Source organism: Perca fluviatilis, chromosome 8, assembly GCF_010015445.1.
Source record: "Perca fluviatilis chromosome 8, GENO_Pfluv_1.0, whole genome shotgun sequence".
Classification (NCBI taxonomy): Eukaryota; Metazoa; Chordata; class Actinopteri; order Perciformes; family Percidae; genus Perca; species Perca fluviatilis.
In genome coordinates, this window is record NC_053119.1 from 35,110,686 (window position 1) to 35,132,945 (window position 22,260).

The following is a 22,260-nucleotide window of genomic DNA, read 5'->3' on the forward strand; positions in this document are numbered from 1 at the left end:
GCGTTTCAGCCCTTACAACCTGCTGGATAAAGGGTATAGTCAGAGATGGAAGTATTCAGATATTTTACTTTAGTAAAAGTAGTTATACCACAATGGAGAAGTACTCTGTTACAAGTAAAAGACCTGCATTCAAAACTTTGCTTAAATAAATATAATACTTAAGTAAAAGTGCTCATTAGAAAAATGATTGATGCATGAATGTGTTTATCTCTTTAATGTTGCAGCTGGTATAATGTGTGTAAACTGCTGGGTATCTTAACCTATAATAATTATTATTTTTTGATTATATTTTGTATTGATAACCTCAATGTGCAAAGTAACTTGAGTTGTCAAATAAATGTAGTAGAGTATAAAGTACAATATTTCCCTCTACATTGTTATTCAAAATTAAAAAGTACCTCAAAATTGTACCTCAGTACAGTACTTAAGTAAATGTACTTAGTTACATTCCAACACTGGGAATAGTACAGATAAACTGACTAAATCAACAAAAAAAACTGCAGAACTTTACTTTAAATTCTAGTAGACATCCCAAAGTTACCAAAAAATACCAAATATGTACAAACTTTTTTTTAAACTTTTTAAACACAAGTTAATTTAATAAATGCCACAAGCAAAAAATGACATTTACAATCTCTGTGTACAATCTACAAAAGGTTAACAAGTTAAATGCACAGCAGTGCTCCTCCCCGTGACCACTCATTTAAAATTGTTTTCTTTGGCTACAAACGGCACACAAAACACACCACAACAGCTGGAAGCAGAGACGCGAGCCGTCACGCCAAACTATCGGGGTCACCAGTGATTCCTGGGTCTGTCTTGCTCCAGCTGTGCTCTCTCTAAACATCACTGTGTCCGCTGGATCAAACAGTCATCCAGCAGATAGTCATTTTCTACAAACCCTCAAGTCTTTAGTGGGAACAGACGGAGTTTCTTTTCTGAAGTTTAAACATTTCTTAGACAGATGTGCACCGTCACCTGGAACAACTCTAGTACATTCTATGGACATAAGACTTAACTCTCTTTCTTTTAACTACTGATGCTTTTAGACAGTATATGTGAGCAAAAAAGACTCATTGTTCTTTGGCATGAGTTTTAGACCGCAGCAATACGTTAAACCAATCAGATTAATGAATAAAAAATGAACTTCTCTAAAGCATCACAGTACTCAGACTATCTTTGTTCCATTGCTTTTGAGAAACAGTTTGGGGGAAGCATTCCACTCCCTCCTTTGGTCCAGCCGAACTCTCTAAAACGGTTGTGTCGCTCCTGCCTGCACTACACTAATTTTGTATCTAGCCAAGTTTGCACTAAATCAAGCTCTTCCAACGGCCACAGAGATTAGACTGAGATGGATGACATTTTTACTAGTGCACTAAAGCCTGTGGTCAGCATGTTATGTCTGCGAGCGAGCAGAATGTCAAGATTTCACATACAGTAAAAGTATTATGGAGCTGTTGCTAAATGTTGCTGCCAGGCTGTTGCTTCTTCCTAAATCGTGGAAAAAGATAGATTAAGGCTGCAACAGCGGGTCCCTGGGTCGTGTAGTTCTCGTCCCATGGGGAAACATCCTTGCTGCTGCCATGCTTGACATAGATGAAGTTCCACATTATTACAGTACTGATCAATTGTGCTTGTACTTTCAATCTATTTGTCCGTTCCTGCATTGTCATCCCCCCCCTCCCTCCTTCCAGCCTCAGGAGGACGCAGCGCCAGCTCTCATGATCCTGAAGAGTGCGTTGACGTTATTGCTCTTGATGGCGTCTCGACAGGCAGATATAACTTGGTTTTTGGGCTTACCCACTGAAGAAGAGGAGGAACAGCGACAGACAGGTTAATATGACGAGACAAGACAGGTATGCAACACATAAAGGATGACACAAATGCTTTTTCCGTGACTAGACGTTCACTGGCTTCTTGCTCAGGTGTTTGCAACCATCTTGTATCTGCTAAAAGTGAAACTGTGTGCTGAGGGCCCTAGCCCTAACGCCACCTTCCCAACGGCACTTGAAATCAGCTCCGTAATACGCAATACGCCCCCAGCGGACCGTACTACACCGTAAAAAGCGTCGGAAGCGAGTAGAACAAAAATGGCGGAGAGACTAGAACGACTGATAAGTGTCTGATTGTACGATTCCCTATGACCTCATTATGAGGGTTATAGAGATCTTAACAGAAAGGCTGCTGTGTGGAGAAAAGTTGCACAGGACGTTGACATGTCAGGTCGGTTAAATGTGATACAGCGGTATAATGTCAATAGTTCGATGTCTGTTGCTAGCTAACCAATTATCATTAGCAGGTTTGTTTATCAGTAACATAGCAACGGTGACTTTCGCTGGAATTGTCGGATAGGAACCGTCCGTAGCCTGTCGCAAGAATTACATTTTTTTGACCAACTGACACGATTTTTTTCGTACCGCACTCGCTCGGACCCATTCGCATGCGGTCTGCGAATCTCCATAAGAAATGAATGACTTCCGGTCGTTTCAAAGCCGTATCGGAGCTTATTTCAACTGCCAGTGGGAAGGCGGCGTTACGCACACCCCCGAAGAAGGCTGTTTGTGCAGCTACGCGTAGATTGTTACTTAGCTCTATTTTACCCTGTACTAGGAATTTTAACATAAAATAGGCATCTAAATAAAAGACTTTTTAAAAATTTTGCTGGAAGAGACCAAAAGACCGTGGACCTTTCTTCTTTTTTGATGTGGTCATGAGTGTTGTTCCCCTGCTAAGTCAAAACTGTTCATCCCTAATGCACTACATGGTGTATGCTTCCATAACAAAGCTATAAGAAACACTGAAAAACAGGCTTTCCAGTTGGTTAGCTAGGGTGAGCCATACACAAGTACTCTGTAAAGCATTAGTAATCCCCCACCCACATCAATGAAGCTTTGAATATTCACAATGTGTGCTAATAAGCTTTTGGAGCCCAAAAAAAATTGATGCTGGTAATGCCCTAAAAGGTAATAGTGGTGTAACGATACACTGATCTGATTCGATGTATCGAATCGATACATCGAATCAGATCAGTGTATCGTTGTCAATGATCCAATATCATTGATGTAATAGTGAAAATATTGATACATATAATCATCTGAGAGGATGCGCCAGTATATTGAAATTGCCACTTTATATTTATTGTTTTTATTTAAATACAACTTTTTCATTTAAATGTCTGGAAGAGCTCAGTAATAAAATTGTCAAAATATATTTTAATTGCTGTTTATGAGTTGATATAAATGTAACTGGCTGGGGGCACATGATTTCGTCTAATATTGATCGCAGGGCACTGAATTGAATCAAAATCAAAACGAGGATCGACTCCACGCCTGTCAGCCCACGTACAGTACTGTTGTTAAGGAATTGTGGTGAATTGTGTGTCCTATACACAGACACAGACACACAGAGAGACACACAGACACAAAGACAGACACAAAGACAGACACACACACACACACACACACACACACACACACACACACACACACACACACACACACACACACACACACACACACACACACACACACACACACACACACACACACACACACACACACACACACACACACACACACACACACACACACACACACACACACACACACACACACACACACACAGGCTTACCTCGGAGTCTACCAGCCCGCTGTATGGCCTGGTTGACAGACTTGAGGCAGGCCAGCAGTGCATTGTGGTTGTTAGAACGGATTTTATACTCGTTGACCAGATCCCTGTTTAGATCGTACAGCTCTCTGTAACGCTTCTTCATAGTTGTCCTATAGAGGACAAGACAGAAACGGTTAGTTTGGTCCTGTGGTGTAAAAGGTCCCATATCAACATGATCAATTAACGTATGGTGAAATATACACTCGGTTGCAAACTGTTTTAGAGAGGCGTTGATTCGGACGTGTGGTCAGTTTGGAGGCTTGTGGTGAGGTTGAATTGTAAAGATTTATACCAAGAGGCATTTCTAATATTTTGTCCATTCCCGTTTATATCAGTGAGGGTACATTAAATATGTGAAACACCTTTCATCATAACACAATACAATTCAACAGCACCACAAACTACAGCTTTGGATGTGGTTTCGACAAAAACTTAACTAATATAATAATTTCATAACTTCATAAAGGCAGGGTTTTTCCTGCCTTTGGGGGGTGACTGGGCAGTAATGATCGGGCACAGTAAAGGCAATGAGTTTTTGTTACCGTATTTGACATAAATCTATGCATTTTGCTTTTATTTCTGACAATTTGATAAACAAAATGTATATTATGCTTGAGTAAATGAAACCCCAATCAACAAAACTAGTTAAAAAAATAATATTAATATTTAAATAAATCACTCGGACAGTCCAGTACAGGCTGACTGTACGAAAAAACTGAGATTGGCTCTCATATTCAAGTTTATGTTCTGCTTGTGTTTGGTTTGGCTTGAACACATTTGGAGAGGATTTGAATTGGGGTTTTTTTTCTCTCTCAATTCTTATCATTTTGGTGCTGGTGATTTTCCTTTGGGGCTGGCTAAAACCTCGTTGGGGGGCGCCAAACATTCCTCTGTGCAGGAAAAACCTAGCCTGACAAGCCAGACCCACATCAAGATTTTGGGTCTGGGAACTCACCATTGGCAGGGCTCAATCCGAGGGGCGGATAAACGGTTGTCTTTTAAATTCCCTCTGCACTCATAGCCAACCAGAGCAAAGCTCGTTGGTAAATTAAACATTTGCTGTATCCGGTCGGCAAAACTCCGAACACATCTTGCTTTTTTAAGAATGACTTCAGTGCTTAATTCCAAGTCTTTCAGAGTCGCAGCCAAAGCCGATTCCAAAGACCGCTGTTCGCCAGCAGCAGCAGCCATCTTCTTTGTTTTCCAGTAGCAGGGAATTCACGCAGAACCGTCGCAACTCTGCCGTCCTTATGTTAAGCCCGCCCACCGACTCTATACACGACGTGATTGGCCTCACCAGAATTTGGTTTGTCCAGCTCGCAAGCCAACAGAGAGTTGCTAGACTGACCCTGGCTGCAAATTACATTTGCTGCCCCCAGGGTGCATCTAGATTTCTAGGCTAGGAAAAACCCTCAAAAGGTTGGATTTATTGCATTAGTTTCAGCTATGGTTAGGTATAATTAACTGGCAACTTTTAATTTGTTCTTGGTGCTCTTTTGTTTCCGAAGTCACTAGTTAGAGTTATTGCAACACAGCAGACATTTTGAATCGTCATAGTAACTTCAATGATGGCGTTTTCTTTTTGAGGCCTTTAAACAGATATGCACAATACCACGGCTCTGGAAGTGGCTGATCTTAATGACATGCGGTCATCAAAACTTGTTATCAATGTCAAGATGTCTGAAGAAAAGGTTCTACGACAGACAGATTAAAGTATTGTCCGTGTGTTGCCTGTATTTCACATCTTGTAGTACTTTGCAAGGACTATAAATGTGACTGTATGCATAGTGTGGTTACTTACATCTCACCCATAAGGCGAGCATCCTCTGCTTGCACCAGCATGTTCCTGATGTAGTTGGAGTGGTCGGCCATGGCTGCAGTTAACTTCTGATGGACAGAGTGGAACTCATCCACCTAGCATACAGAAATGTAAGACTCAATATTAAACCACAGCAACAACAACTACATTCTCTCTCCTGACAAGGCAGAAGTCTTCTATTGGAGGTCTTCTAGCGGAGGTCTTTAAGCAGAAGTCTTGTAGCGGAGGTCTTCTAGCGCAAGCCTTTTAGCGGAGGTCTTCTAGCGGAGGTCTTGTAGCAGAGGTCTTCTAGCGGAGGTCTTCTATCAGAGGTCTTCTAGCAGAGGTCTTCTAACAAAGGCTTTTAGCGGAGGTCTTCTAGCGGAGGTCTTCTATCAGAGGTCTTCTAGCGGAGGTCTTCTAACAAAGGCTTTTAGCGGAGGTCTTCTAGCGGAGGTCTTTTTGATCAGAAGTCTTCTAGCTGAAGTCTTGAGTTACTGTGATCCTGCTCTCTGGAACAAGCTGCCTATTGACCTGAGGTCCATCACAACTGTGTCCACATTCAAAAGCAAACTCAAAACTTTACTATTCTCTCAGGCATTTAAATCATTACTGTGTGTGTGTGTGTGTTTTTGTTTTGTTTTTTGTAGATTGCCTTGTTGTGTGGATTATACTGTATTCTTATTTTTGTTGTTTATGCTTATATTTTTTTTATTTTTTCTTTAACTGTAAAGCACTTTAAATTTACATGGAATGAAAGGTGCTCATGTGTTCCCTGACTTCTCTCAGTCGGGACAAGCCTTTTACACAGGGTGCTGTTGAAGACATAATTGTACTCATTATGTACATGTACAGGTCAATGTATATGTGACGATGGACAGAAGGTATTGTGTGTTGGAGTATTAGTGGAATAAATGGCATTCAAATGTTTATGACCGCAGAGGTTTCAATCTGATTAAAGCCAAACCTCAGTGAGTGTAGTGCGTAGCTCCTCGAAGTATCCGGGGAAGTCTGCTTCTGCTGACAAGTCCTCTATTGCCATGAAGGAGGCCAGTGATTGGACCAGATCTCCTGCCAGGTCGATGTCATCTGTTTTCAGAGTGATCTGATTGGGCAAATTAAAGATTAATTCACCATATGATTATAGCTGATTTAGAACAGGAGCTATTGTCTCTTAGTGCAAATTAACATCAATGTATTTGCTCACTCTTGGTAAGGTAAAGAACAGATTATTTACACAGTCACAGTTTCCCTTTATGAGCACAAAAGAAACACAGTATTCACAATCCTACTACTAGACAAGTTGATGCAAGACAAGTTTGGCGCTGCGTGTGGTATGATAAATGAAATTCATTACTCCTGACTCATCAGAGGTTTGTCTAAAAATGGGCTAAAATGGGAGAGTTAAACTGATGGTAATGATCGATGACGGCGTGAAAATCAATTCTTCAAAAAGATTGTTATTATTGCTAAATAAACAACAAGTCCCGTTGATTTCATTGGTATTCGCAAATGCACAGTCACTTTGTGTTTAAGGGCCCTATCTTGCACCCGGGGCAGCGCAGCGCAAAGCCCGACGCAAGTGTCTTTGCTAGTTTAAGACCGACGCAGTTGTCAATTTCCCATCCAGCGCCCACGTCGTTAAAAGCAAATGCACCTGCGCCCATCATTGCGCCCCTGGTTTTACAGGGAGGTGTGTTCAGGTGCATTCTTGGCATATTGCTATCTTGAGGCAGTGGGAAGTGATCGCGCCATTGACCAACAAAAACCTGGTCTAAAGTCAATGGCGCAGTATTTAATTGTTATTGTAACAGCTAATTAGTAAAGCACACTATGCTTGTTACATACACACAGGGAAGCGCAGCAGCACACAAACACACAAAAGATTACAAATAAAAATATTGCGGTGCAAATCCGCCATCATAATAGCAATGCGCCAAGGTACAAACGTGCCTGGCTTTTAAAGGGAATGGGAGAGGACACTCGGATTGGTTTATCGCATGTTACGCCCAAAACACATCTATGAATTAATGAAGACACTAAGTACAACCCTTTTGAACCATGCGCCCGGCACACGGACCCTTTTTTCTGCCGTCAAACTAGCAAAAGTGGATTTGGACAGGCCCTAAACGCACCTGTGCCGCGCGCATCACGCCGTGCGCTTAGATCGTTAAAATAGGGCCCTCCGTGTTTGTGTTGAGTTGTAAAGCTCCAAGCACTTGGAGTTTGATACACTTGGTAATGTAAAGCTGGCAGAAGTGTAAAATCAAAAAAACAACGATTCTGAGTTAAGCTTATAGCCAAACACAATTAAACACTAAACAATTGTTGTTGTGTGTGTTTGTACCTGTCCACTGCTGGCCATACTGATGGACAACAGTCCCCCTCCTCTTAGTGAATTCAAAGTAATGTCAGGACTGTCTACTCCTTCTGGAAGCAGGAAGTTCTGATTCAGCCACATCACCACCTACACACACGCATGTAAACAAGACCATACATTAAATATTACATTCATATAGGTTTTAATTGGCAAACATACGGTATATCTGTATTTTATTGCTGTGAGCATGCTGTGGGACTGATCAGAATCATGCTGTCCCTGTTGTCCTCTGTCGGCCTACCCGCTGTGGTCGGTCGTTGATGCTGAATGTGACCCTTCCGGTGGGCGGAGCAGCTGAGGAGTCCACCGTGATGTCATACATGGAGAAACGAGGCAGCTGACGAGTGATTTCAAACACGTGGAATTGGGTGCTGGAGCAGACAAAAAGAATTGAAGTGCAGAGAAAACAAAATAGAGGTGTTAATCACGTGGGAACAAAACAAAAACAAGTAGTACACGACAGCACGCATCGCATCACTTACTCACACATCCTACCTAGTTTTCCCTCCAACAAAGGCTTTGATGTGCAGATCTACTGGTATATCTTTTGGGGGGACAATGGGGACTCGGACACAGCCCGACAGGTTCTGGGCACTGGGGTGGACAACGTGACTCTCCCCCTCAAAAATCCCCTCTGCGAAGATGAGCACTGCACGGATAATGGTTTCTGGAGGAGATAAAGGAGAGATTCAGGGACTTGGCTTAGTATTTACTCAGTCTGTGACATGCTTGAAACTCTCAGCTTAAAAAAAAAGGGACAGTTCACCCCAAAACCAAAGACACATATTTCTCCTCATACCTGTAGTGCTGAACATCAGGGACAAAAACCACCTAAGCCATATTGTAAAGGTGGCTGGCCATATGACAGGTATCCCACTGTGCCCCTTGATGGGTATCTTTGACCAGCAAGTACTCTGCAAGACCCCGGTCGATATTAGACTGCACAAACATCCGTTAATGTTTACATGTCACGCTGTCCCGAGCACGAGCCTCTCGTCCCTCCGCGCAGTGATTACAGTTGGCGGGTGTAGTTCAGTAGAAAGAAAATAGTTCCTACAACCAGATCTGTGGATTATCTTTAGTACCCGGGTCATGATTTCTGGAAAGAGACATTGCTGCTGAGTTTAAAAAAAAAATGTTTTTGAGCAAGCCGAGTGCCATCTAGTTCCATTATCAAACTATTTAACTCCTCCCTCTGAGTGTTACACGCTTAGTGTCAAAACTGAGCTCACAGCACATATCTCCAAATCTCCATCACATCTCAATATTCTTGGACAATTATGTACAATAATTACTTGGTGCAATAATTTATCAGCTACATGTGCAAAATGTGTTATTTATTCACTGCTGCTACTTATTATTCACACTGTACTTATTAATGTCCGTACTGTACTTTATGTTGACACTGCACTACAATAGAATTTGTACAATCCATTTGAAACAATCTTTTTATCTAATCTTATTTGTAACCTAATCCCACTTTAATTCTACTTAACATTTTTATTTATTTCTTAATGTAGCTATGTTACTCTAAACACTTACTGACTTTCTCTTTTCTTACTCTATCTTTTTGCCTAACTAAATAATTTCCTTGAGGGGATCAATAAAGTATTCGGATTCTGATATATTGGCAGACATCTTTACGGCAGATATCTCCAACATTGGGCAACAACAAATACATCCAGATTGATATATAGCACTACAGGTAAGAGGAAAATATGTGTTTTTTTATGTTGGGGTAAACTCCCTTTAAGTGCTAAAAACAATCTACCATTTGGTGTTGAAATGCTGAGCTCTACATGAGCCTTCTGAGCCTCCGTAGCAGGTCTCACTGACAGCGCCGTCTGGAGCTGAGTGTTGGCTGGTATGACACCCATCCCACTGTTTGTCTCTGACACACCCTGAAACAATAGCACAGTTTGTGTGGATGTTAGCATACAATAACATGCAGACCGATGTCAATTAAGCATCCTGTGATTGTCTATAGAGTCTGCTTTCTCTGAAACAAACAGGGATGCGGCCATATTATGACGAGGATAAAATGAAAAAGGGAGAGAAAAAAAAATGTAAAAGGGATTTTGCTCAGCAAACATGATTGCAATGCATTCTGCGTATTTTCAGAAATCTCGTGTTCAAAATTGAGAATCTGAGCTGACGGTAGCACTCAAGAAAAGAGCCCGGAGGTCATCAAAGTCAGTAAAATGAACGATAATCAGAAAAAATGATCTGCTATAATTTTCTTAATTATCAAGAACCGAAAGGTAAAAAGGAAAATCTACATATCGCCAAATTCATTTTTTTAAATCAATTGCTCTATCTTTGAATATATCATGGATGGATGATATTAAGAAATGACCAAATACTACATCACGTTTGTACTATCTGTACTTAGTATACTGTCGATAAAAAAAACATAAATGATTGAATAAATATATATGTACTGTGGTGTTGAAATGTAAAAATTGCATCGATGCATCGTGATGCAGACCTGGACGATTCTGCATCGATGCAGTGACAGACCATAATCAATTATTGCCTACTGATGTTACTTGTCGATTTTCCGTTGGCTGATTTTTTATTTTTTTTGCCTTTTGTCTGTTGTCTGTGTTCAGACTCCGCTACATTCAGGAAGTGTCCTTTTTCAAGAGCAGATACAATAAAAAAGGGAGTTCATATATATCTGACTGCTTGAATTAGTTGATGAAAACCGTTGTGTAGCAATATATATTAATATGGAGGATTCGATTTGAATCATTGACAGGATAATCGTAATCAAATCGAATCGTGAGACCAGTGAAGATTCACACCCTTAATATGTACCTTGGCATTCTCTTCATAGTTGCGTAGCTCCAGCAGCAGATTCTGTCTGCGCTGGCTGAGCTCTCTGATCAGGTCCTGTTCAGCACTGGAGTCCATCAGATTCCCTTTAAGGTCTTTACTGGCTGGCAGGTAACCTCGGACTACAAGATACACGCATTTACAATGCTGATGACATTCCTGAAACCAAGCTTACCTGGTCAGTTCTCACAAATAATGTTCAGCACGTTTACATGTCATGTCTGAATTAAGCTCAAAGTGCAGTACAGCTGAGGCGGACAGGAATAGGGCTGGGCATCGTTTTGATTTCTACAATTCTTTTCTTTTGTTAAGATTATTATTTATTTTTTTGGGGGGGGAGGTTTCCCTTTATTTGATAGTGACAGTGGATAGACAGGAAAGGTGGGAGAGAGATGGGGGATTACACGCAGCAAAGGGCCACAGGTCAGACTCGAACCCGGGCCGCTGCAAATGACTCAGCCTACATGGGGCGCACGCTCTTACTGGGTGAGCAAGAGGCTGTGTGTTTTGTGTGCAAAGAAACTTCATTTGTGAAGTAACTAGTTACTAAAGCTGCAACATTAATGCACTGCACAAACAACATACCCTCTCCCTCTATGGAGGTGCAGATAAGTTGATTCTGTCCATCCAACCTGTAGTCTCCTTCCACCACTCCGGCCACAGAAGAGGAGAAGTTGTCTTTGAAAATGACCTCGCCTGTTCGGTCACTACGAGCATCAATCTGAAATAAAAAGGGGAATGCAAATCAAACACTGAGGGCCAGCTAGAGATACTGTAGAAATGAATGACTTGTTGTGTTAAAAAAAAATCTAATTCCAAATCACATTTCTGAGGTGTGAGTGCTTGTTTCTAAACGCCAGGCCTGCTAGGTTGTGTGCTGACCTTTCCATTGGACCAGCCAGTGATAAGCTCCACCACCCCATCAGCGTTCAGGTCAAAGGCATGGATGCTCATTGCATGATTCTTAGACTGATGTGGGAGAGAGACGGTTAAAGGTATGTTAGTAAAATGGCTCAAACAGGCTCAAATGGTTAAGGACATGGAGCAAGATACAGTGCCTTGCGAAAGTATTCGGCCCCCTTGAACGTTTCGACCTTTTGCCACATTTCAGGCCTCAAACATAAAGATATAAAACTGTAATTTTTTGTGAAGAATCAACAACAAGTGGGTCCCAATTATGAAGTGGAACGAAATTCATTGGTTATTTCAAACTTTTTTAACAAATAAAAAACTGAAAAAGTGGGCGTGCAAAATTATTCAGCCCCTTTACTTTCAGTGCAGCAAACTCTCTCCAGAAGTTCAGTGAGGATCTCTGAATGATCCAATGTTGACCTAAATGACTAATGATGATAAATAGAATCCAGCTGTGTGTAATCAAGTCTCCGCGATAAATGCACCTGCTCTGTGATAGTCTCAGAGGTCCGTGTAAAGCGCAGAGAGCATCATGAAGAACAAGGAACACACCAGGCAGGTCTGAGATACTGTTGTGGAGAAGTTTAAAGCCGGATTTGGATACAAAAAGATTTCCCAAGCTTTAAACATCCCAAGGAGCACTGTGCAAGCGATAATATTGAAATGGAAGGAGTATCAGACCACTACAAATCTACGACCACCGGGCCGTCCCTCTAAACTTTCAGCTCATACAATGAGAAGACTGATCAGAGATGCAGCCAAGAGGCCCATGATCACTCTGGATGAACTGCAGAGATCTACAGCTGAGGTGGGAGACTCTGTCCATAGGACAACAATCAGTCGTATACTGCACAAATCTGGCCTTTATGGAAGAGTGGCAAGAAGAAAGCCATTTCTTAAAGATATCCATAAAAAGTGTTGTTTAAAGTTTGCCAAAAGCCACCTGGGAGACACACCAAACATGTGGAAGAAGGTGCTGTGGTCAGATGAAACCAAAATCTAACTTTTTGGCAACAATGCAAAACGTTATGTTTGGCGTAAAAGCAACACAGCTCATCACCCTGAACCCACCATCCCCACTGTCAAACATGGTGGTGGCAGCATCATGGTTTGGGCCTGCTTTTCTTCAGCAGGGACAGGGAAGATGGTTAAAATTGATGGGAAGATGGATGGAGCCAAATACAGGACCATTCTGGAAGAAAACCTGATGGAGTCTGCAAAAGACCTGAGACTGGGACGGAGATTTGTCTTCCAACAAGAGAATGATCCAAAACATAAAGCAAAATCTACAATGGAATGGTTCACAAATAAACATATCCAGGTGTTAGAATGGCCAAGTCAAAGTCCAGACCTGAATCCAATCGAGAATCTGTGGAAAGAACTGAAAACTGCTGTTCACAAACTCTCTCCATCCAACCTCACTGAGCTCGAGCTGTTTTGCAAGGAGGAATGGGCAAAAATGTCAGTCTCTCGATGTGCAAAACTGATAGAGACATACCCCGCGTAATTTCAGCTGTAATCGCAGCAAAAGGTGGCGCACAAAGTATTAACTTAAGGGGGCTGAATAATTTTGCACGCCCAATATTTCAGTGTTTTATTTGTTTAAAAGGTTTGAAATATCCAATAAATTTCGTTCCACTTCATGATTGTGTCCCACATGTTGTTGATTCTTCACAAAAAATTACAGTTTTATATCTTTATGTTTGAGGCCTGAAATGTGGCAAAAGGTCGAAAAGTTCAAGGGGGCCGAATACTTTCGCAAGGCACTGTATGAGACAGTTTGCATGATTATAGCCATAGAAGGGAGGGGCACAGACATGGAACGGAACTAAGGCTACATCTACATTGCTACGTTTTGATTTAAAAAAAAATATCTTTTGCTACGTTTACACCTCGCATTCACACTGCTCTGGCGTTTCAGAGCCTCTAAAACGGAGAAATATGAAAACACTTCTAACCCGTTTTGGTTTGGAATCAGCAGGTTTGTGTTGCAATCTCAACGGCCGCAATCGGAGACCTCCGACACCACCGACACTGACGCCAACGTTTCGCCACCTGATTTTAAGCTACTAGTGTTATCATGGCAACTACCAGCAACTGGCGGAGTAAACCTGCTGCCTCCCGTTTACGCCGGCACGTGCATGCCCAGCATACAAGAATGTTGATGAGCTATGCGGTTTGGGCGTGTTAGTTTAAAACGGAGATTAGTTCTTCTACTGGAGCTAAAAACACTTGTGTGGCTCAAAATTCCACCTAAAAACCAAAACATAGCAATGTAAATGTTGGCTTTCAAAGGGAAAAACATTTTTGTATACCAACACCCATGAAGTGCCACGATGAGTTATCGTCTTCCCTTAACACTGACACTGAAGTTCCTGTCTTCCTGAAGGTTTAGTTACGTTACGTTTAGCTGAACCTTTAACCCTGCTGTTGTCCTTGAGTCAAATTGGACCCATTTTCAAAAAAAGTTTCTACACCGAACATTTTGGGTTTCTTTACCTACAGCGCTCTTCACAGGTTAATTAAATGATCAGGCTACTAGTTTCATTGAATTTGGTTGATTTATAAAATTTTATAGCATTTGAAGAGAAAAAAAATATTAAAGAACGTTGAAAAAAGTGACAGAAATGTCAGAAAAAAAGCTTCAAAAACGTGGAAAAAAGTGACAAAAACGTCTGCAAAAGTGTCGAAAAAGACGACCAAAATGTTAAAAAAAAAAAAAGTTTGAATTTTAAATTTTGACCCAGAAAAACCAAAAAAGCTGCATGGTCAACAGGGAAGACAACACAAGGGTTAATAAGTAAACAAAGGTATTGCGGGCACCGTAAACACAGTGTAGCTGGCCCAGACAGTCCTGAAACAGTCCTGAAACAAAACCTTCCCTTATCATGCAGCTGCCTAGACACATTGGTTATTAGAGACTGGCCCGATAGCGCCAAGGTACAAACGCGCCTGGCTTTTAAAGGCAATGGGAGATGACACTCTGATTGGTTTATTGCATGTTACGCCCAAAACACACCTATGAATTAATGAAGTAAGTACTAAGTACAACCCTTTTGAACCATGCGCCCGGCGAAAGGACCGTTTTTTCCGCCGTCAAACTAGCAAAAGTGGATTTGGACACGCCCTAAACACACTTGCGCCATGCGCTTCACGCCATGAGCTTAGATCGTTCAAATAGGGCTGTTTCTGGAAATAACACCACAGTACCTTAATCCTCCAGTAGCGGGCAGTGCGGTCATAAACTCCCACGGTGCCATTGGCAAGGGCGTAGCCAAACCTGCTGTCATGCATATGGCACAGTGATGTTACCGTCTGTATGGAGAAGGACGGGGGGAGGGGGACACTTGTCAAAAATATTACTTTGCTACAGCACAAAACAGATACGAGAACAACCAGTAACAGTGCAATGATGGTATTATTGTGGGACTGTCCCCTGTGCAAAACATCGTCTAAGGCTTTTAAAAAACTATGTTTCTCTGAAATCAACAAGCTTTATATATATATATATATATATATATATATATATATATATATATATATATATATATATATATATATACACATATATACATAAATATATAGACTTTGCATCCATTTACCTCATTTTCAGTCATCTCAGACACAAGCTCATCCTCTTTGAATACCCTGATGTCAAAGTCCTCCGATCCTACCAGGAGCTGTAAACACAAAACACGATAGCTGACTAAACGGTTTTGAATCAACAAATGATCATATGAATATGAAAACCGTATGTATCGTGATTATTATTACTTGATAATGATGATTGAATTGAATGATTCTCCTAAATATTTTCTGTTTATACAGTACGGTTCCACTGAAGGCAACTACATCGTATCCTTTTTCCAGCAAAACAGACGGAAATCACTGACTGGCTGACAAGTGATGTTCTTTCTTTTTAGAAAACTATTTGGTTTTAGAGATGTCTCATGATATATTGTCTCTATAAGTGTATTATTCAACTCTTTTCTTCTTGTTAAAGAAGGAAAAGTAAATTACAATACTCAATACTATCGAATCGCAATGAATGAAAATCACAACACAAATGGTATCGGCACCCATGTATCGTAAAAAGAATCGAATCGGGACAAAAGAATATTGTCCCAGCCCTACTATTGATATGAATTCATCTTTAATTGAACCCATGTCTATAGTTCAGACACAACTGTAAACTTTTTTTCAAAAGTAGAGAGAGCTATAGAAAACAGGCGAGAGATAGGAGGAAGACAGTCTTACCTCATTTTTCCCATCTCCGGTGAAGTCACAGAGCACCAGAGATCTGACATTATCACCAGTTACCTAACAACAAGACACTTCATGAACACATTCATCTAGTTGATTATTAATCTTGACAGGGAGTGAAAATAATCGCATTGACAAAAATTGCATTCACTTGTCTACTTGTGTAAAATGAATAGGCCTTATCAAATAAATTGGGCAAATTGATCTTGTACAACAGGTGGCTGGAAAATGGTTGAATATTTAGAAATATAACAAATGAAAATGTGCTGTTAAAGGGGCGCTATGCAGTTTTGGCAATTTCTTCGCTGTTTTCACTTTCGCTTTTTGCTCGTAGGTTTCTCTATAGAGCTCCCCCTACAGCCGGAATAGATATTTTGCTACGCTGTCGTAAAAACTCGTTGGCCACTCTCCCTCCCATCTTCTCCCTCTGGTCATGTGCATTTGTTTTCAAAGAAGCTGGCGAATGCACGGAGCCATGTCCACTGACTAACATTATTCTTTTTCCTACAATGGCCTTAGAACGCTGTCGGAGCAGAAGCAACTTGCGTTTGCCAACATCAAGCTGACAAGAAACTCTGTGGCGGATAAAGTGTCTGATCAAAGATACTTACAAGTGCAACAGCAAGAACGCCAGGTCAGCATCGGATTTGCAGGCATCCGTTTGTCTCGGTTCTCGCCATTCTGAAAACGCAGGTCCGATGTTTACTCGTGTCTGACTCCTCGCTCGGTCAGTCTGCCGTTTCCTCGTTCTCTGTTCCTCCGACAATGCTTTCCTAGCTTTCTGCTTCTTTTTTTTTTGCCTGCTCAGCCATGACGATATGTGTGAAAAACTCCATCGCTACCTTGTTCTTATAGCTAGCCGGTTCCTGTATGTGTGCAGTGCCGTAAAGCGATTTGTTACATTGCGAGACCTGATATCACGGTGTCACGCGATACTTCTTGATGCTGGTTGGGCCAGTTGCAAGGCGCTAGGGGGAAGCGAGACGGCCACCATTCAACCCAAAAAGTCACATAACCATTCCAATTACTCCAAAGCTGTTCAGTTAAGGTAAATTAAGCTAAAAAAAAAACTGCATAGTTCCCCTTTAACAATGAAATGAGTTGTCCGCTATACTACTATTCAATGAAACCACTTTCTTGAATGTAAGGCGGTCATGTATTCTGTTATTAAAATGTTGCCTTGCTGTTCTTACTGTCCAGAAGTGGTCATTGCCCTCAAAGTCAAAGCCTTGTAAGGCGCAGTTCCCTCCAATGATGGCGAGAGGATTTGGGATGTCCCCGAGTTTTCCTAACACAATTGCATTGGCCCCATCCGTCACCTACACCCAAGAGAAGAAAGGGAAAACAAAGTCCTTTAAGATGAAATACTGTAAAATATTCGCTCTCTACATGCATAGGTGTTTTCACTCCAGTCCAGATGTCTATTTGTCAGCAAGATCACTCAAAAAGTCACACATAGATACAGCTCTGTGTCAGTGCTGAAGTATTGTCTGGCTAAACCACCTATCTATTCTGGGATAAGGGGGGAAAAAAAAGCTCTCTGCTTATTTTGTATTTCTTTAAACCAATCACAACCGTGCTGGGCGGCGCTAAGCCACGGATGCAGCAATGGTGGCCTTGCAAAAGAAGATAGCGGAGATAGTGAAAGGGAGGGACATGCGGTACATAAGAGACGCACCGGATGTCAGGCTTTATCGCAGCAATGTACATCCGTTGAGCCAGACTACATTGTAGATTAACCCCTAAACGCAATGGTGTTTTTTTTTCAAACATTCCTACTTACCTCTGGTCTTTGGCGACGCAGATTAATACAATCATTAAAATCATGTTGCTTCTATCGTACACTTTTGGGAACAAATTATTAACAAAAGCAAACCCACACAAAATATTTTGCCATTTAAGAAGATGTTACAATGATTTTTAGATGTCATGGATGGAAAGATGTGAGAGTTCCTCAGTCGAAGCGGCTCCATTTTCTACGACAAACCAATGAGTTTGAATTGTCCCATTCAAAGTTAATGCCGTCTGAACTAGCCTCCTCATTCTCATGGTCCAGGTCTGCTTTTAAATGATCGGATTTATAAATGGCATAAAAACTAATTCCTCATCTTCAGTAGCTTCAGGTACATCTTCATTTCCAGAGCATCTGTCATAAAAAACCTCCTATACCAAAGAAAATACTACACTAAACCTGACACCCAGGTAGGGCTGGGTACCTTCAATACCTTTTAGGCACCTTTTTTTTTGCCTCTGAAGTATCGAGTATCAAAAAATGCCCAATTCAAATACCTAAGGAGTAAATCTCATCAGCATCAGTGAGCCAATAAGCATGCAGCATGCTTCTACCAAGATCTAATGATGCTTGTTATTGGCTGTCTAACGCTACACGTCATAGAGACAAGCAGGAAAAACTCTACGTTACACAAAGACGGCTCATGTTGTAGGAGCTGAAAAATAAATGTCTGCCGTAATGTTGTAATTTCCTTTGTTTTATAGAATTGGTATCGAAAAAAAGTATCGCTTAGGAACCGATATCAACATTTTTTAACAATACCCAGCCCTACACCCAGATGCTGCACCATCATGTTACTGTGACAGAAAGGTAATATAACAATAAAAGCATTAAAATAGTTTTTTTATCGGTTACTGACATTTTGACACCTGTACAATGTAACAAATAGTATGAGGAATACTAAGAGAGTTAAGTGCTTGATTGTGTAATGTAATAATACTGCAACCCTCCACTCAGGGGCGTGGCCATAATTTCCAAAGGGAGGGGGACTGATTGTTCAAGAGGAGGATTTTTATTGAAAGATCCACTCCCATTTGTCTCTCCAAATCACAGATTCCAACTAGCCATTTCATTTATGATTGATGGAAACACCGACATTTCCATAAACCGTTCCATACTGTTTTACTGCTTTAGTGTAAAGGGGTATGTAGACATTTTTTAGCATAAAAGCCCAAAATTGGTGGCCTCTGGCACATTCTAATGACACTATTCCATCATATACACTGATCGTTATTATTGCATATTTAAATGAATGTTCCTCCTTGTAATTTTTGTATATATTTTTATTATATTTTATTTTATTATTGCCAATATCTATATGAGTCTATCAATCAACTGTCGCAACCTGAGTAACGTGCACACTCGCCTACTAATGGTGTGTTCAAATCAACTCAGACGTGTTGTAAGTGTGGGGGACAGAGGGCACCAACATGGAAAGTGCGGGGGACACGTCCCCTGCGTATCCCGTGCCCGCCATGCCCTTGCCTCCACTCATTCTCCTCAGTCCCACTCACCTCTCTGTAGAATATATCAGCGTTGTCATGGACATCATAGGCCAGCAGGTTGGTCTGGGATCCCACCAACAGCGTGTCCCCAGTGGTGTTTGGTCCCAGCGTTCCTGCCGTCAGACAAGTGACTGCCTGGTTGATGTTGAGGAGTGAGATGTCAGAGTCTTGTGTGCTCTGGCTCAGTCGGTGGGCCACAGGTTTCTGACCACGGGCATGAGGGTTATGGATAAAAACCTTACGAAGAGAAAAGGAGAATTCAGGGCATGAGGTGGCAACATATAAAGTATTAAAAGTAAGAAAGGTATTTGATAATAATCAAGTGCTGTAATGAGTATATGAGAAGCTGTGGGGATGTACTGTAAAGTGAAGGAGTGCAGAAAATATGTGTATATTAAAGTCCAGAATATGGTCACTCTATTCCCACAATGTTTCAACAAGGCCACAAAAAACATGGGATTTGTAGATAAGTACCTGAGAAAATAAAGTTATGTTGGAACAATTTCCCTCACCTTTCCAGCCTGTGTGGCTGCAGTAAGGCATGGGTGGACTCCATCAAATTTCCCAACAGTCACCATGCGAGGGTTAATCTTGTGGTTCAGCTTCAGTGTGAATATAGGGACCAACATGGTGCCTACTGTATATCCCTAATTAGACAAGAGTAGAAAGAAGGAGGCACTTTATTATTTCAGTTCTTTTCGGATAGTAATTTGGGGAAATTGAGCACATGAGCAAAATAGTTTTCCACGCATAACGCATAAGAACAAGTGACAATGCGTGATTTTGTTACACTAATGTAATTACAGGCTTTACCTCAGACAGTCAGAAGATAGTGCTGTTGCCTAGCAACAAAGACTGGCAAGCTAAAGCTTTTCATCTGGCTAATCTCCCCGTCGTCGTTTTCTGTAAAAAAGAAAGAAAAAGAAAGCCAATAACACAGCAAAAAGACACCACGCATGACTCTTTAACTAATTTTAACCCTGTTTCAATCGTTCAAGTACAATATGAATCCTTCGAAGGAAATACAATCGTCTATATTTTTCTTTATTGTCTTGCAAGCCTAATGTTACCGTAACTAACTTAACATAGTTAGCTAACGTTAACATCGCTGGCTTGAATGTTCCCAGAAACATTTTTTGGGAAACCCGTACCAAGTTGTGCAAACAATCTTACCTGGCGCCCTCCTCAGCTGTAAATATTGGAATATGGTTAAATTGAGCTAACCAGCTAATGAGCTAGCTAGCTAGCTGGTTGGCACGACAGGATTCTCTGCCAACAACTACTTCCTGTCTGCTGTTTTCAGAATAAAATATTCTGGTTAAGTTTCTGCAGAGCACTGGTGGCATGTAGCCTAATTTATGTGTTATTTAATTTAAGCGTAGGGTTAGTAGCATAGGTCTACATTTACTCTAGTACTGTACTTAAGTGCAATATTTGAAGCACTTGTACATTACATGAGTATGGTATTTCCCTTTCTTGTTGCTATACCGGTATACTGTAGGCTACCTCCATTCTATGTCATCTAGCTAAGAGTAAAATGCTGTAGCCTACTTTTTACCGAACTGCATTTATTTAACAACTACAACTTTTCAACAACTTTTCAGATCTAGATTTAACATGTCAATCCAATCATTTGTTTGTAAAATATGATGCGTTGTGATAGATTGGACTACCATCTAACAGCAAATTTAACTACTTTATATAATGTTAGACTAACATTATATAAAGTAGTTCAAATTAGCTCCTTCTTGACAACATTAATGGTGTCCTTCACTGATCCTTTTCTAGTTGTGGCACTCAGACAGATTTGAGAAAGATCAAAATCAGATCCTACATTTCACATAATGCAACATTTTAACTGGCTTCAAAACCAACACCTCCCATCTGTCATAGGCCTACTGACTTTTCTCTCAAGGCCAAACCAAGATAACCCTGTTATGTGTGGGTTATTAATTTGTTTTTTTTCAAACATTGGAAAAGCTACCGTCAGTGCCACAGAAGATGAACTTCATGTTCAAAATCAGGGGAGTGCCTCATACACAGGTGCTGCTTGCATGTTGTTAATGCATCAATAACATAATGATTACTTTTACACTTGATTCATTTTTCTGCATGTAGCCCACCATGTATTGTTAGTGTGTAATCATTTCTACTTTTAGATGACAATAGCTATACTTCTCCCTCCACTGGAGGGAGCTATAGTAAAAGGAATCAGCCTAACCAGTCCAAAGTTCCAGAGGCAAAATCCCCTTAATTTTCATGTTGGCTGACAGCCAAAATTTGGAGCACTTCCAAGACATTGATTAGCATGAAATGCCTAACTGCAACAATTAAGTTTTTATTTTCTACAGCTCTGATTGAGTCTATGGCTTCTTCTTCATAGCTACAGATGAGGCTCATCATAGATTGAGCCATCCACGAACAGGCGGAGAAAAAAAAAATTGAAATCATCAAACGTGATTATATAAACCAATACTATTATCATAAAAATATCCAAGAGACACATGTTTTTTTCCTCAAACTTTATTACAGTCTCAAGTTTATAAAATCAAAGGCCGAAATGAACAACAGATAGAGGAGGGGGGTGTAGAAAGGGATATAGGGTGTATACAACTGCAGTAGACCACAACACCGTGAGTGAGTCAGGAGAAGGAAGGAAAAGAGGAGGAGGAGAGAGACAGTGAGGATAAATTCCATATGAATAAATCTCAGATGAGCTCTATATACAATATCTGTGGTCAAAGTTCACAAACAATGGCCATACTGTGCATTATAGGCGGTTGCAGCGTGTGACAAGTAGCCTACTGTCAGCAATCAATTGCAAAAGCTGGCATTTATGTGCAAACTATACAGTAGTCTAGACTTGCAGCGGAGGTTGATGTCAGATACCCAATGCAACATCAAAGAAGAAGCACATCACTGCAAGAGAATGTTGTGAAGAGCTCGGATGACAAGTGCTAAATGGGATGTACGACGTGGTGCAGCAGAGGGAGCTTTTTGGTCAGATAAGATATGAGTCTTCAATCTGCCACATCACCAGTGCAGAATTTAACTGCAGGTCTGGAAAGAACAGGACAGGATATTTAAGACCTCTTGTTCCTCC

At 40.9% G+C, this 22,260-nt stretch overlaps 1 protein-coding gene across 1 annotated transcript; it reads right to left on the minus strand.

The window, feature by feature from the left end:
- Positions 1 to 578: 578 nt before the first annotated feature.
- Positions 579 to 20,452, minus strand: bbs2 (Bardet-Biedl syndrome 2). The gene is made up of 19 exons (XM_039808014.1): positions 20,331 to 20,452; positions 19,971 to 20,060; positions 19,670 to 19,804; positions 19,167 to 19,394; positions 17,054 to 17,179; positions 15,855 to 15,917; positions 15,200 to 15,277; positions 14,808 to 14,912; positions 11,568 to 11,654; positions 11,271 to 11,406; positions 10,668 to 10,807; positions 9,619 to 9,748; positions 8,343 to 8,514; positions 8,089 to 8,218; positions 7,815 to 7,934; positions 6,435 to 6,572; positions 5,471 to 5,583; positions 3,631 to 3,779; positions 579 to 1,803 (listed from the first exon to the last, which is right to left on the minus strand). The coding sequence occupies exons 3-19, from the start codon at positions 19,784 to 19,786 to the stop codon at positions 1,697 to 1,699; spliced, it is 2,139 nt and encodes a 712-aa protein (XP_039663948.1). The 5' UTR covers positions 19,787 to 19,804; positions 19,971 to 20,060; positions 20,331 to 20,452; the 3' UTR covers positions 579 to 1,696.
- Between the last annotated feature and the right edge of the window lie 1,808 nt (positions 20,453 to 22,260).

Bases quoted from the DNA above. Each gene is read 5' to 3' on its own strand.
- bbs2 (XM_039808014.1), bottom strand. From the start codon at position 19,786: ATGTTGGTCCCTATATTCACACTGAAGCTGAACCACAAGATTAACCCT. The intron at 17,180-19,166 runs GTGAGTGGGACT...TCTTGGGTGTAG, and splicing joins CTGATATATTCTACAGAGAG to GTGACGGATGGGGCCAATGC. The intron at 11,655-14,807 runs GTACTGTGGTGT...CTCCCACATCAG, and splicing joins CCCGCTACTGGAGGATTAAG to TCTAAGAATCATGCAATGAG.